General features: G+C 44.6%; 1 protein-coding gene across 1 annotated transcript in view; it reads left to right on the forward strand.

Moving 5' to 3' along the window:
• The first annotated feature begins 3,069 nt into the window (after positions 1 to 3,069).
• supv3l1 (SUV3-like helicase) overlaps positions 3,070 to 13,006 on the forward strand; it is a 39,602-nt gene continuing 29,665 nt past the window's right edge. The window contains exons 1-4 of the mRNA XM_060841823.1: positions 3,070 to 3,315; positions 5,050 to 5,127; positions 6,108 to 6,215; positions 10,712 to 10,826. Of these exons, the coding sequence (XP_060697806.1) occupies positions 3,126 to 3,315; positions 5,050 to 5,127; positions 6,108 to 6,215; positions 10,712 to 10,826 (491 nt within the window). The 5' untranslated portion in view covers positions 3,070 to 3,125. The remainder of the gene's footprint in view (positions 3,316 to 5,049; positions 5,128 to 6,107; positions 6,216 to 10,711; positions 10,827 to 13,006) is intronic.

Here is a 13,006-nt window from a genome sequence, read left to right on the forward strand (position 1 = left end):
TCTGGTTAAGCACTTTGCAGCCTCTAAAACTCAATATTGAGTTCCCAACTTTAGAGTATGATTTCTGTCCTCTTTTTAATACATAACTCCTGCCCAGTTGTCTTTTCACGCTATTCTCAGCAGAATGGACTAATGGGTGGCATGGTGGCTCAGTAGTTAGCACTGCTGCCTCAGTGCCAGTTTGATTTCAGTCTTGGGTGACTGTCTGTGTGGAGTTCGTACATTCTCCCCCAATCTGCGTGGGTTTCCTCCCACAGTCAAAAGATGTGCAGGTTACATGAATTGGAGATTCAGATGCTGCCTGACCTCCTGCACCTGCAGTCCTCACTTTCTCCAGGTTAGGTGAATTGACTATGCTAAATTGCTCAGTGTTCAAGGATGTGGAGATTAGGTGCCTTCATCAGACATAATTGTCAAATGATAGGGTAGGGGAATGGGTTGGGTGATTTACTCTTTTGAAGGGTCGGTATAGACTTGTTGGGCCAAATGGCCTGTTTTCACACTGAGGGATTCTATGATCTTATGATTTCCACACATTCATTTACATCCATATCTCTTCTGTACCACCATTTGTCAGTCCCTTTTATTTTTCACTCTGGGCATCCTCAACCTGTCCCACTTGCTCCTCCTGCTCCTCTGTCAAAAACACAAAAAAAAATTGCCATTTTCTAGTTAGTTTCACTTTGAAAGAAGTCATATTCGAACTTAAAAATTACCTCTGTTTCTCCATATATACTGCCAGACCTATTGAGTTTCTGCAGCATTTGTTTTGATTTTAGTTTGCAGCACTTGCAATATTTAGCTTTTATGATTTTAATCATTTGGAGGTGGCGACCAAAGGTGATAGTTGCAAATAATGTAAAACTAGGTGGGAACGTGTTGTGAGAAAGATGTAAAGTTGATTCAGGAGGATTTGGACAGGCTTAATGAATGGGCAAGAGCAAGGCAGATAAAATATAATATAGAAAAATGTCAGGTCATCTACTCTTGGTAAGAGAAACAGATGTGCAAAGTATTTTAAGTGGTAAGACATTGGAAAATGTTAATGTACAAAGGGACCCAAGTATCCTTGTAGACAAGTCATTGTAGGCTAATATGCAGTGTTACGAACTATTAGGAGACCAATGAAATGTGGCCCTTCATTGCAAGAGGATTTGAGCCACAGAAGTAGTGAAGCCTTTCTTCAATTTATATAGGAGCTTGGTTAGACCTTACCTGGAGTATTGTATATAGTTTTGATCTCTAACTCCAGAAGGGTATTATTGCTATTATAGAGGGAGTATAACAAAGGTTCCCCAGGATTGTTTCTCCTCAGCCTTAACAATTTCTCCTTCGAATCCTCCCATTTCCTCCAGATGAAGGAAGTAGCTATGATCTCCAGCTATGCCTGTCTCTTTGTTGGCTATGTAGAACTTGCTCCTCCTGCCCCTCTGTAGTTACACTGGGACCACTCCCCACCTCTTCCTCCGCTACATTTATGACCGCATCAGTGCCACCTCATGCTCCTGCAAGGAGGTTGAGCAGTTCATCAGCTTCACCAACACACTCCACCCTGACCTTAAATTCACATGGACCAACTCTGACACCTCCCTCACCTTCCTGGATCGCTCCCCCTCCATCAATGATGACCAACTCATCACTGACATTTTTTTACAAACCCACCCTACCTCCTGCAAAATCGCTATCCCGTATTCCCAATTCCTACACCTCTGCCGTATCTGCTCCCAGGAGGACCAGTTCCACCACAGAACACACTAGATGACCTCATTCTTTAAAGACTTAATTTCCTCTCACGTGGTTGAAGATGCCCTCCAATGTATCTCACCCACGTCCTGCACCACCGACCTCAACAAGGACAGAAACCCCTGGTCTTCACCTTCCACCTCACCAACCTCCAAATAAACCGCATTATCCGCTGACATTTCTGCTACCTACAAACTGACCTCACCACCAGGGATATATTTCCCTCCCCACCCCAATCTGCTTTCTGCAAAGACCATTTCCTCCATGACTATTGGATTAGGTCCATGCCCCCGACCAACCCATCCTCCCCTCCTGGCACCATACCCTGCCGTCGCAGGAATTGCAAACTTCACCCTCCTCTCCAACCTATCACCTTCATCCCCACCTCTATCCACCTACTACTCTCTTAGCTACCTTCTCCGCAGCCCCACCCCCTCCCATTTATCTCTTCACCCCAGAGGTTCCCAGCCTCATTCCTGATGAAGGGCTCCTGCCCGAAACATTGATTTTCCTGCTCCTCGGATGCTGCCTGACCTGCTGTGCCTTTCCAGCACCACATTCTTGACTCCAATCTCCAGTATCTGCAGGACTCACTTTCTCCTTGTTTCTGAAATGGTGGAACTGTCCTATGAAGAGACGTTGAGCAAACATTAACGGAATGACAGGGTGGATGCAGGTAATATGTTACCTCTGGTTGGGGGCCTGAACATAGAACATAGAAAATGAACTGGGGGCCCAATTTAAAAAATAAAGACATCAATTAGAACTGAGTTGAGATGCAGTTATTTTAGTCAGAGCTTGGTGAACTTTTAGCCCTCTGGGGTAGAAGCTCCTTTTGATTATGTTCAAAGAAGAGATTGATAGTCAGACCAACCATCAGAAATCTACCAATTGGCAATGATACTATGGGGTCAGGTAGATAAAGGTCATTGAAGTGTTTGATCAGTCCTGATTGTACTGAATAGCCTACTATCGCCCTGTCTATTGGGGTTTTGGTTGCATGTATTTATCGGGGTTTATTTTGTGGCTTTTTTTGTGTCCTTTTGTGTGTGGTGGTGGGGGAGTAGTTTCTGTAGTGAGATTCCTCCGAGTTTTGTTTTGGGGATGTTACCTTATTTATTTTGGGGGCTGCTTGTTTATTGGAGTTTATTTCTGGAAATGGTTTGTACATTTATGGAGATATATTCAGAATATTTGTATTTATTAGGGCATGTTTTGAGGGTTTGATGTATTTATTTTGATTATTTGATGGGTCTGGCTGTCTCCATGGTGACCCTAGATCTTGGGGTCCTGCAAGATCCAGCTGCCCACGCAGTGCCTGTTTTCTCGGAGCCGCTCTTGTCTCCGCACCAGGGCCGGCTCCTTGCTCCGGCCCGTTCCCCATGTGGCTGAACCGCAGTTTCAGGCTCCTGGGCCTGCTCCCGGGCTCGCTCCGAGCTGCCGGTCGTCGCATGGTCCGCGGGAGCGGCTCGAAAAGTCCTGACACCTCCCTGTTTGTGCCGCTATCGCCCAGAGTGAGCCCGGGGCCCGAGGGCAACGTCGGAGCTGAACTGAGCCGGGAACTAGACAAGAGTGAGAGCGGGGCTGAGGGAGCTGTGGGGCAGGAACTGTTGTGGGCGAGTCTGGAGGATACTGAAAGACTCGATGCCCCCCGCCTTAGTTAAAGAATGGGAGTCTGGTGTCCCTCCTCAGCACGAACTGCAAAATCTTGTTCAGAGCCTGTGGACTCCCCTGTGTACAATACTGGACCACATGGTCCGCCCAGACCAGTCCTACACCGTCCCGGGCCGGCACACTCAGAGCAGGGAGCCCCTGTTCCAGGACTGAAACGGCTGGCTCTTGGGGGGGCCTTTCTCTCCCTCAGTCAGGCGAAGGCAATTGACAGCGTGGTTCACAGCTCCGCATTCTGAGAGCTTTTGGGTTTGGGATGCACTTTGCCTGGGTCTAAATTCCATACGTCATCACAGAGCACCTAGTGAATGGTAGCAGGTCCCTGTCCTTTGGGAGAGGAGTGTATGAGGTTGCCCCTTGTCTGGTCGTTTTTGTGGAAACAACTGTCAGATTTGGCGCTGCATGGACAGGGGCTGGAGGTGGTCCTGTCTGCATACGTGCATGCTCCTCATGTTCATGGACGCAGATGACTTGGAGAGAATGCTTGAGTCGTAAAGATGTACAGCATGGAAACAGACCCTTCAGTCCAACTCGTCCGTGCCGACGAGATATCCCAACCCAATCTAGTCCCACCTGCCAGCACCCAGCACATATCCCTCCAAACCCTTCCTATTCATATACCCATCCAAATGCCTCTTAAATGTTACAATTGTACCAGCCTCCTCCACTTCCTTTGGCAGCTCATTTCATTCCTGTACCACCCTCTGTGTGAAAAGGTTGCCCCCTTAGGTCTCTTTTATATCTTTCCCCTCTCACCCTAAACCTATGCCCTCTAGCTCTGGACTCCCCGACCCCGACCCCAGGGAAAAGACCCTCATAATTTTGTGAACTTCTATATGGTCACCCCTCAGTGTCCAATGCTCCAGGGAAAACAGTCCCAGCCTGTTCAGCCTCTCTCTATAGCTGAAATCCTCCAACCCTGGCAACATCCTTGTATATCTTTTCTGAACCCTTTCAAGTATTACAACATCTTTCCGATAGGAAGGAGTCCCAGGAGGTCTACTCCGCAGCATTTCCTGCAAGGATCATGTGGGGTAAATGTTGGGGATTTCTGGTCAGCCAGTACCAGAACCCATGCAGGATGAGCTCAAGTGCTTCACGTGGAGTACCACCTGTGCCTGGGGGGTCTATCTTTGCCTTGCTGAGAAATCCTGGCCAGCGAATTGGTAAAAGGTGGAAACCAAGGTGACCACTGGACAGGATTCCTCCAAATGTTGTCTTACAGGGCCTGAGTGCTGGTCTCAAACCAGCTGGTGCTGCAATGACTGCTGGACACCATGGTCCCTCCCCCGGCTTTATCACGACCACTCAGAGAGAGCCGGTTGAGTTTTTCTGAGACAAAAGGCAACTGCTGCTGCAGTTCTGATTCTCCTTGCTTGAGGAGGGCAGTCAACTGCTGGGGAGAAGGTGGCGAGGGAGGTGTGAGGTGAAGGAAACAAAGGAGGTGGAGAGGGAGCAAGGGATGGGGAGTGCAAGGGAGAAGGGCGCAGGAGAGGAGGTGTGGGGGGGGGTGGCAAGAGGTCTGTGGAGGGTAGGCAGTACAAGGTGTTTGGGATGGCAGAGGAACAGAAAGTTCTGGAATAAAACACCGATTTCTTTCCTTGTTTGTCAGCATTTGATTTGCATTTTTGGTAGGTGAGGCACTGAAAGTGTTGAATAAATTCTACAAACGGAAGGAGATGCAGAGACTGGGCAGTGAGAGTGGCCTTGATGGTAAGTAAAATCTGTGTGGACCCTTTCTGACAGTAATTGCATCATTCAGACTCAAATAATGGGTGGCTGTGGTCAGTTATTTCTATATCTGTGTTCACGGGGAACTGGTCAGGTGTGCTGTGTTCTCAGGATGCTAGTCAGTTGCTTCATTCTGTGCTCACAAGGTGCTGGTCAGTTGTCATTGTGTCCATAGTCTATTCTCTGTGTCTGCTGTTCGTTCTCTCTATGTTCGTATTGAAAAGGTCCATTCTGTGTTTCTGTCTATAACCTCTGTGGGCTGATAGGATTATGGTCTGCTCACAGAAGATCCATTGTCCTAAACGCAAATGGTGAACTTCTAGCTCTGTTTTCTATCCAGAATAATTTATGGTGATGTGAGGGAGTAAGAAAATAAATGTCTTCATGACTGACTGTGTACTCAATTCCCCAACAAATAAAGACAAGTGTACCATATCCCTTCAACCCCAGGGCATTAATGTGGACTTCACCAGTTTCCTCACCACCCCCCCACCTTACCCCAGTCCCAACCTGCCAGCTCAGTACCATCCTCATGACCTGTCCCATCTGTCATCTTCCTTCCCACCTATCCGCTCCACCCTGCACTCTGACCTATCACCTTTACCCTTTCCTCCATCCAGCTGTTGCACTCCCAGCTACCTTCTCCCCAGCCTCACTCCCTCCCATTTATCTCTCCACCCCTGAGGCATCCAGCCTCATCCCTTATGAAGGGCTCCTGCTCGAAATGTGGATTTTCCTGCTCAGATGCTGCCTGAGCTGCTGTGCATTTTTTGACAGATATGTAGGTCTGCTTTTCCCTTGAGACCTGTGCAGGATAGTGAGGCTGAAATCTGGAAACAGTGTAACTTCAGCCGCGGAGATGGGAATGAGTGTGTTGGAGAAGGAAACTCTCACGTCATTAGTCTTTTCTATTGATGGCAGATTTTTCTCAATTTTTCTCTAAACATTTGTATTCTGCACAGCTCGGCTTTTCCACCAGGCTTTCATTAGTTTTCGAAAGTATGTGATGGAAGCTGAATCTCTGGGTGTGGATTTACACATCATCCTGAATGATATTTGCTGTGGTGCAGGTAAGAACTGTACTAACCCTATTCTCGATACATCGCATGGATAAGTTTCATTGCCCCAGAACAAGTTTCATTGCCCCAGAACATGGTACTGAAAGAAGTGACTATATACAGTCGTTATAAATTGAATTGTATAGCCCATGATTTTGTTCCTGCCCTTGGTTGACATTCCTCCATTCCTTGCGTATTCATGTGCTTATCTAAAAGTGCCTTGAATGCCCTTATTATATCAGCCTCCACAACCACCCATGGCAGTGTGTTCTAAATTCCTACCAAGATTTTGACCATGAACCCAATCTATCCATTTCATAATTTACAAACTTCTGAGTCTCCCCTCAGCCTCTGTCGCTCAAGAGAAAACAACCTGAGTTTTTCTAGCCTCTCCTCGTAGCTCATATCCTCTAATTCAGGCAGCATTGTGGTATACCTCTTCTGCATCCTCTCCAAATCTTCCACATCCTTCCTGTAATACAGCGAGCAGAATTGAACATAATACCCAAGTTGAGGCCTAACTAAAGTCACATAAATCTGCTCTGTTACGTTCTGACTCTGTACTCAATTCCCCAACCAATAAAGGCAAGCGTACCATATGCTTTCTTTACCATCCTATCTACTTTTGTGGCCACTTTCAGGGAGTGATGGACTTGAACCCAAGATCCTTCTATGCATCATTGCTGTTCAGAGTTCTGCCATTAACTGTATGCTTTTCTTTAACAAGCAATCTCCCACAGTGTAGTACCTCACACTTGCCCAGGTTAAACTCCATCTGCCATTTCTCTGCTGATATATACAACTAATTAATATCCCACTGTATTCTTTTGATGATCTTCTACACTTTCCACCACTCCTCCAATTTTTGTTTTGTCTGCAACTTACTAACTCATGCATCTCCATTTTAATCCAAGTCATTTATATATACCACAAACAGCAGAGATCCCATTGCGGATTCCTGTGGAACACCACTAGTCATGGATTTCCAGCCTGAAAACATTTTTCTACTACTACCCTCTCCTGCTGTTGTCAAACCAATTCTGAATCCATGTGGATTATGCTACAATGCAAGGCTAGAAGGGTAGAAATAGCAGCAAAAGAGGAGGGAGAGTGGCGTTTTATGATTAAGGAAAATGTTACTGCTGTAATTAGAGAAGACATTTTCGAAAAATGGTCCAATGAAAATATATGGGTTGAAATTAAGATTGTAATCATAAGAGTGTTTGGGAAATTAAAATCACAATGACTGGGATGTGTTAAAAGTTTTGGATAGTGGAGAATTTGTAAATATGTTCAATAAAATTTTCGTTGTTAATATGAAAATGTCCCTACCAGAGAAGGAGCAAAACTTAACCTCATTGGTAATAATACAGGGCAAGTGATAGTAGGGGAACACTTTGGGTCTTGTGATCATAATTCTATTTGTTTTAAAATAGATATAGAACAATTAAGCTTTCCACAAAATTTAATGTTTTTAATTGGAGTAGGGCAACTTTTAATGATATGAGACCAGAACTTTCAAAAATTGATTGATTGGTAAAGGGAAAGTGTGAGGCTTTCAAAAGTATGATAACAAGAGTTCAAAGTCATGTTCCAGTTAGAGTGAGAGGTAAGACTCGTAGACTTAGAGAGCAATGGAAGGGTAAAGATATTGAGGTTCTAGTCAAGAATGAAAAGAGATTTTGACAACTGGACTCAAATGAATGCCTTGAACAGTACAAAGACTGTAGGAGCATTCTTAATAGGGAGATCAGGAAGGTAAAGAGAAGATACGTGATAGCCTTGGCAAAGAAGACCATAGTCCAAAGAGATTCTGCAAGCATATTAAGAGCAAGAGAACAGCTAGAGAGAGAGAGAGAGAGTAGGCCACCTTAAAGGTTAAAGAGCTCGTCTTTGTGTTGAACCTCAGGAGATGGGAAAATATTAAATGAATATTTTGTCAGTTTTTACTGTGGAGAAAGAAATGGAGGCTCAAGAACCCAGGAAAATGAATATTGATATTTTGAAAACAGTTTGCATTACAGAAGAGGAAGTGCTGGAGGTGGACTTTATATTTTTTAAGGTGGACAAATCTCCGGAATCTGATCCAATGTGTCCCAGGATATTGTGGGAGGTTGGGGAAGAAATTGTGGGGCCCCTTGCATAATCTAAACCATGGGTGAGGTGCCGGATGACTGGAAATTGGCTAATGTTGTGTTTTTGTTTAAGAAGGGATGTAAGGAGAGGCCTAGGAACTATAGACCTGTCAGTCTGACTTCAGTGGTGGCTAAGTTGTTGGAGGTGACACTGAAAGATAGTGTTTATATGCATTTGGAGAGGCAAGGAATGATTAGGAAGAGTCAGCGTGATTTTGTGTGAGAGAAATTCTCTCTCTCACACTTGATTGAGTTTTTTGATGAAGTAACCAAGAAGATTAAGAGCAGAGCAGTAGACATTGTTTATTTGGACTTTAGTAACACCTTTGACAAAGTTCCACTTGGTAAACTAATTAGTAAAGTTAGACCATATGGAATTCAGTGTGAGCTGGTCAGTTGGATACAAAATTGGCTTAACTGCAGCAGACAAAGTGATTGTGGAGGGTTGTTTTTTGGACTGGAGGCCTGTTAACTAGCAGTGTTCCACAGGGATCAGTGCTGGGTTCACTTTTGTCATTTTATATAAATGATTTAGGTGAGAATATAGGTGACGTGGTTAGTAAGTTAGCGGATGACACCATAATTGGTATTTTGGTGGATAGTAAAGAACGTTATCAAAAAATATGAAGAGATCTTGATCAGTTGGTTCAATGGGCTAAAGAGTGGCGGATGGAGTTTAATCTGGATAATTGTGAGGTATTACATTTTGGTCAAAGAGATAAGAATAGGATTTGTACAATTATAAGTAGGGCCTTGAGTAGATAAACTGAATGACAGATGTATTTTCCTTAGGGTGAGGAATTTCGAGTCAAGGGGCATATTTTTAAACTAGGAGGGAGAGATTTAAAAAGACCTGAGGGGCAGTTTCTTCACAGTGAGGTTTGAGAGTGGAACTTGTAGAGGAAGTGGATGCGTGTGGGCAGTTAGAACGTTTAAAAGAGTTTTAGATAATTAGATGAAGAAATACTTAGATATGGGCCATGCACACATAGGTGGAACTAGCTTAGTTTGGGATTATTTCACATGTGCAATATTAATTGCACATTCACTAATATCATTTATTGTATCTGTTGCTCCCGATGCGGTCTCCTCTACATTGGGGAGACTGGGCGCCTCTTAGCAGAGCGCTTTAGGGAACATCTCCGAGAAACCCGCACCAATCAACCACACCGCCCCGTGGCCCAACATTTCAACTCCCCCTCCCACTCTGCTGAGGACATGGAGGTTCTGGGCCTCCCTCACCACCAGACGCCTGGAGGAAGAACGCCTCATCTTCCGCCTCGGAACACTTCAACCCCAGGGCGTCAATGTGGACTTCAACAGCTTCCTCATTTCCACCCCCCCCCCCCTCCCCCCCCCCACCTCTTCCTAGTTTCAAACTTCCAGCTCAGCACTGTCCCCATGACTTCTCCGGAATTGTCCGACCTGCCTCGCTCCTTTTCCACCTATCCACTCCACCCTCTCCTCCCTGACCTATCACCTTCATCTCCTCCCCCACTCACCCATTGTACTCTATGCTACTCTCTCCCCTCCTCTAGCTTATCTTTCCGCGCTTTCAGGCTCACTGCCTTTATTCCTGATTAAGGGCTTTTGCCTGAAACGTCGATTTCACTGCTTGTTAGATGCTGCCTGAACTGCTGTGCTCTTCCAGCACCACTGATCCAGAATCTGGTTTCCAGCATCTGCAGTCATTGTTTTTACCTTAGTTTGGGATTATGGTTAGCATGAACTGGTTGGATTGAAGGGTCTTTTTTTTCATGCTGTGTGTTTCTATGGCTCCAACTGGTATTATGTTTACTCAGTTAAACACTGCTAAATACTGTGGACTCTGGAAATTTGGAAGTAAAAGAATGCTGGAAAGACTTAGTAGAACTGGCAGCATCCCAGTTTTTCTCTCTCCATGGGTAATGAGTTGAACTTGACTCACGTATGGCTTTGAGGAGGAGTCATATTCAAGTTGAAACCTTAACTCTGTTTCTCTGAACAGATGCATCCAGTCAAGAATTTCCAGCACATTATGCTCCGTTTCACCCCAAACCGGTGCTATTGTTGTCGCCCTGACTCCTTTCCTCCATCTATCCATCCCCAACTTTCTTTTGGAAATGAGAATTGAACTCGAGGTCTGTATACTGGCTATAATACACAGCTCACTCCCACCACAGCAACAAGTGCAGACATGTTGGTGGAGTGGATAACCTGGGATTGGAACCCAGCAGCACAACATTCATGTTTTAAAATAGAACATAATGTTTCTTCTGTAGTGAAAGTTTAAATATCTGCGATAGGCTTCATGTCCTGCTGTTTAGCCTCATTGAGGAAAATGATGTTTCTTTTCCAGAAATGTGACTTAAGTTGGTGCAATGTTGTTCACAGGTCATGTTGATGATCTCTTTCCTTATTTCCTGAGACATGCCAAACAAGTGTTCCCAATGTTGGATTGTATGGAGGATCTGCGCAAGATCAGTGATCTGAGGTTACCAGCTAACTGGTAAGATTGTCCACTCGAATTCAATCCTTATCATTTTTTCAATAATTTCCTTCCACATAACCTTGTTTAACATGGTTGTTAGAGTTTACATGTTCAATCAGTAAGGTCAGCAACAATAGAGTTGCCTACCATGTGTGAGTGTGTGTAGCAAGCAGTTTTGTACCACCAAAATGCAATGTAATTGCGCCGAAAGAATATTGGTTATAAGATGCACAGTAGTAAAGACACAATGCATTGTAACAAAGAGGCCATCTGTCTCGGAGACCTATGAAAGGGAATATTATTCAATTTCTGATCTCTCAACTCTGGCATCATGCTTTTCTTTTCAAACACTGCTCCCAAACTGCTCTCCAGAATTTTCTGGAGATTGTGTTTTTGAAGGATTTAATTACCAGAGCCAACCACAATAACTCAATGCTGGCTCAATGAGATCAACCAACTCAGTTCAACAGGAAGACAATGGTGTGGTTAGAGTTAAGGTCATGTAGAGTTAATACACGAGACAAGTAATCCACAGGGACGAAAGTGAGGACTGCAAAGGAGATTAGAGTCAAGAGTGTGGCGCTGGAAAAGTGCAGCAAGTCAGGCAGCATCCGAGGAGCAGGAGAATCGATATTTCGGGCAAAAGTCCGAATGTTCCTGATGAAGGGTTTTTGCCTGAAACATCAACTCTTCTGCTCCTTGGATGCTGCGTGACGTGCTGTGCTTTTACAGCACTAAATTCTCGACAAGTAATCTACAGGGGCCATGACATCCCGAATGTGTCTAAATATAATTTTCTATGTTCAACTTCTTTATGCTGTTAACCGACTTCATGAATTTAGCAACAAGTAGGGAAGACTGGCAAAATTCAGCAGATCTGACAGCATATGTGGAGAGAAAGAAGTTGAATCTTAGCAGGACTGATACAATTAATGATAAGTTCCTAGGTAGTGTTGCTGAACAAAGAGACCTTGGAGTGCAGGTTCATAGTTCCTTGAAAGTGGAGTTGCAATAGACAGGATACTGAAGAAGGCATTTGGTGTGCTTTCCTTTATTAGACAGAACATTTGAGTGTAGGAGTTGGGAGATCATATTATGGCTGTAGGCCAGTTTTGGAATATTGTGCGCAGTTCTGATCTCCTTCCTGTTGGAAGGATATTGTGAAGCTTGAAAGGATTCAGAAAAGATTTACAAGGATGTTGGCAGGACTGGAGGATTTGAGCTATAGAGAGATGTTGAATAGGCTGGGGCTGTTTTCCCTGCAGCATCAGAGGCTGAGGAGTGTCCTTATAGAGATTTATAAAAATCATAAGAGGCATGGATAGGATAAATAGACAAAGTCTTTTCCCTGGGGTGGGGGAGTTCAAAACTAGATGGCAGAGGCTTGGGGTGAGAGGGGAAAGATACAATAGAGACCTAAGGGGCAATTGTTTTATGCAGTGGATGGTACATATATGGAATAAGCTGCCAGAGGAAGTGGTGGCGGCTAGTACAATTGCAACATTTAAAAGGCATCTAGGTGGGTATATGACAAGGAGGGGTTTGGAGGGATATGGACTAGGTGCAGGCAGGTGGGACTAGATTGGGTTTGGATATCTGGTTGGTATGGACGAGTTGGATCAAAGGGTCTGTTTCCATGCTGTATATCTCTCTGACTCTATGCTCTGAAGAAGAGTTACACCAAACTCAGTGTTAAATGTTTGTGTCCACAGAAGCAGCTAGACCAGCAGAGTTTCTGCAGTTTGTTTTCTGCATTTATTTCAGATTTCCAGTATTTGCATTATTTTGTTTTTATCCATGAATTCCAAAGTGGGGAAGGTCAGTGAAACTTGGTGACTGACGGGATTTCTCCGGTTAGCTCTGCTGATGAGAGTAAGTGGTGGTCTCTAAGCAATATATCTGGGATGGATTTCAATGAGGCCTGGTCCACATGTAGTCACAAAGTGTGATGCTGGAAAAGCACAGTTGACATTTCAAGATAAGCTCTTCATCAGGAACATGAGCTTATGCTCAAAACGTTGACTCTCCTGCTCCTTGGATGCTGCCTGACAGGATGTGCTTTTCCAGCACCACACTTTGTGACTCTGATCTCCAGCATCTGCAGTCCTCACTTTCTCCTGGTACAAGTAGAGTTGGCCAAGGGAGGTGCTATTTACCTTTTAGTGAAGATGCTGATCCAGATCCTGGAACTTTTAAAA

This window comes from Hemiscyllium ocellatum, chromosome 22 (assembly GCF_020745735.1).
Source record: "Hemiscyllium ocellatum isolate sHemOce1 chromosome 22, sHemOce1.pat.X.cur, whole genome shotgun sequence".
Classification (NCBI taxonomy): Eukaryota; Metazoa; Chordata; class Chondrichthyes; order Orectolobiformes; family Hemiscylliidae; genus Hemiscyllium; species Hemiscyllium ocellatum.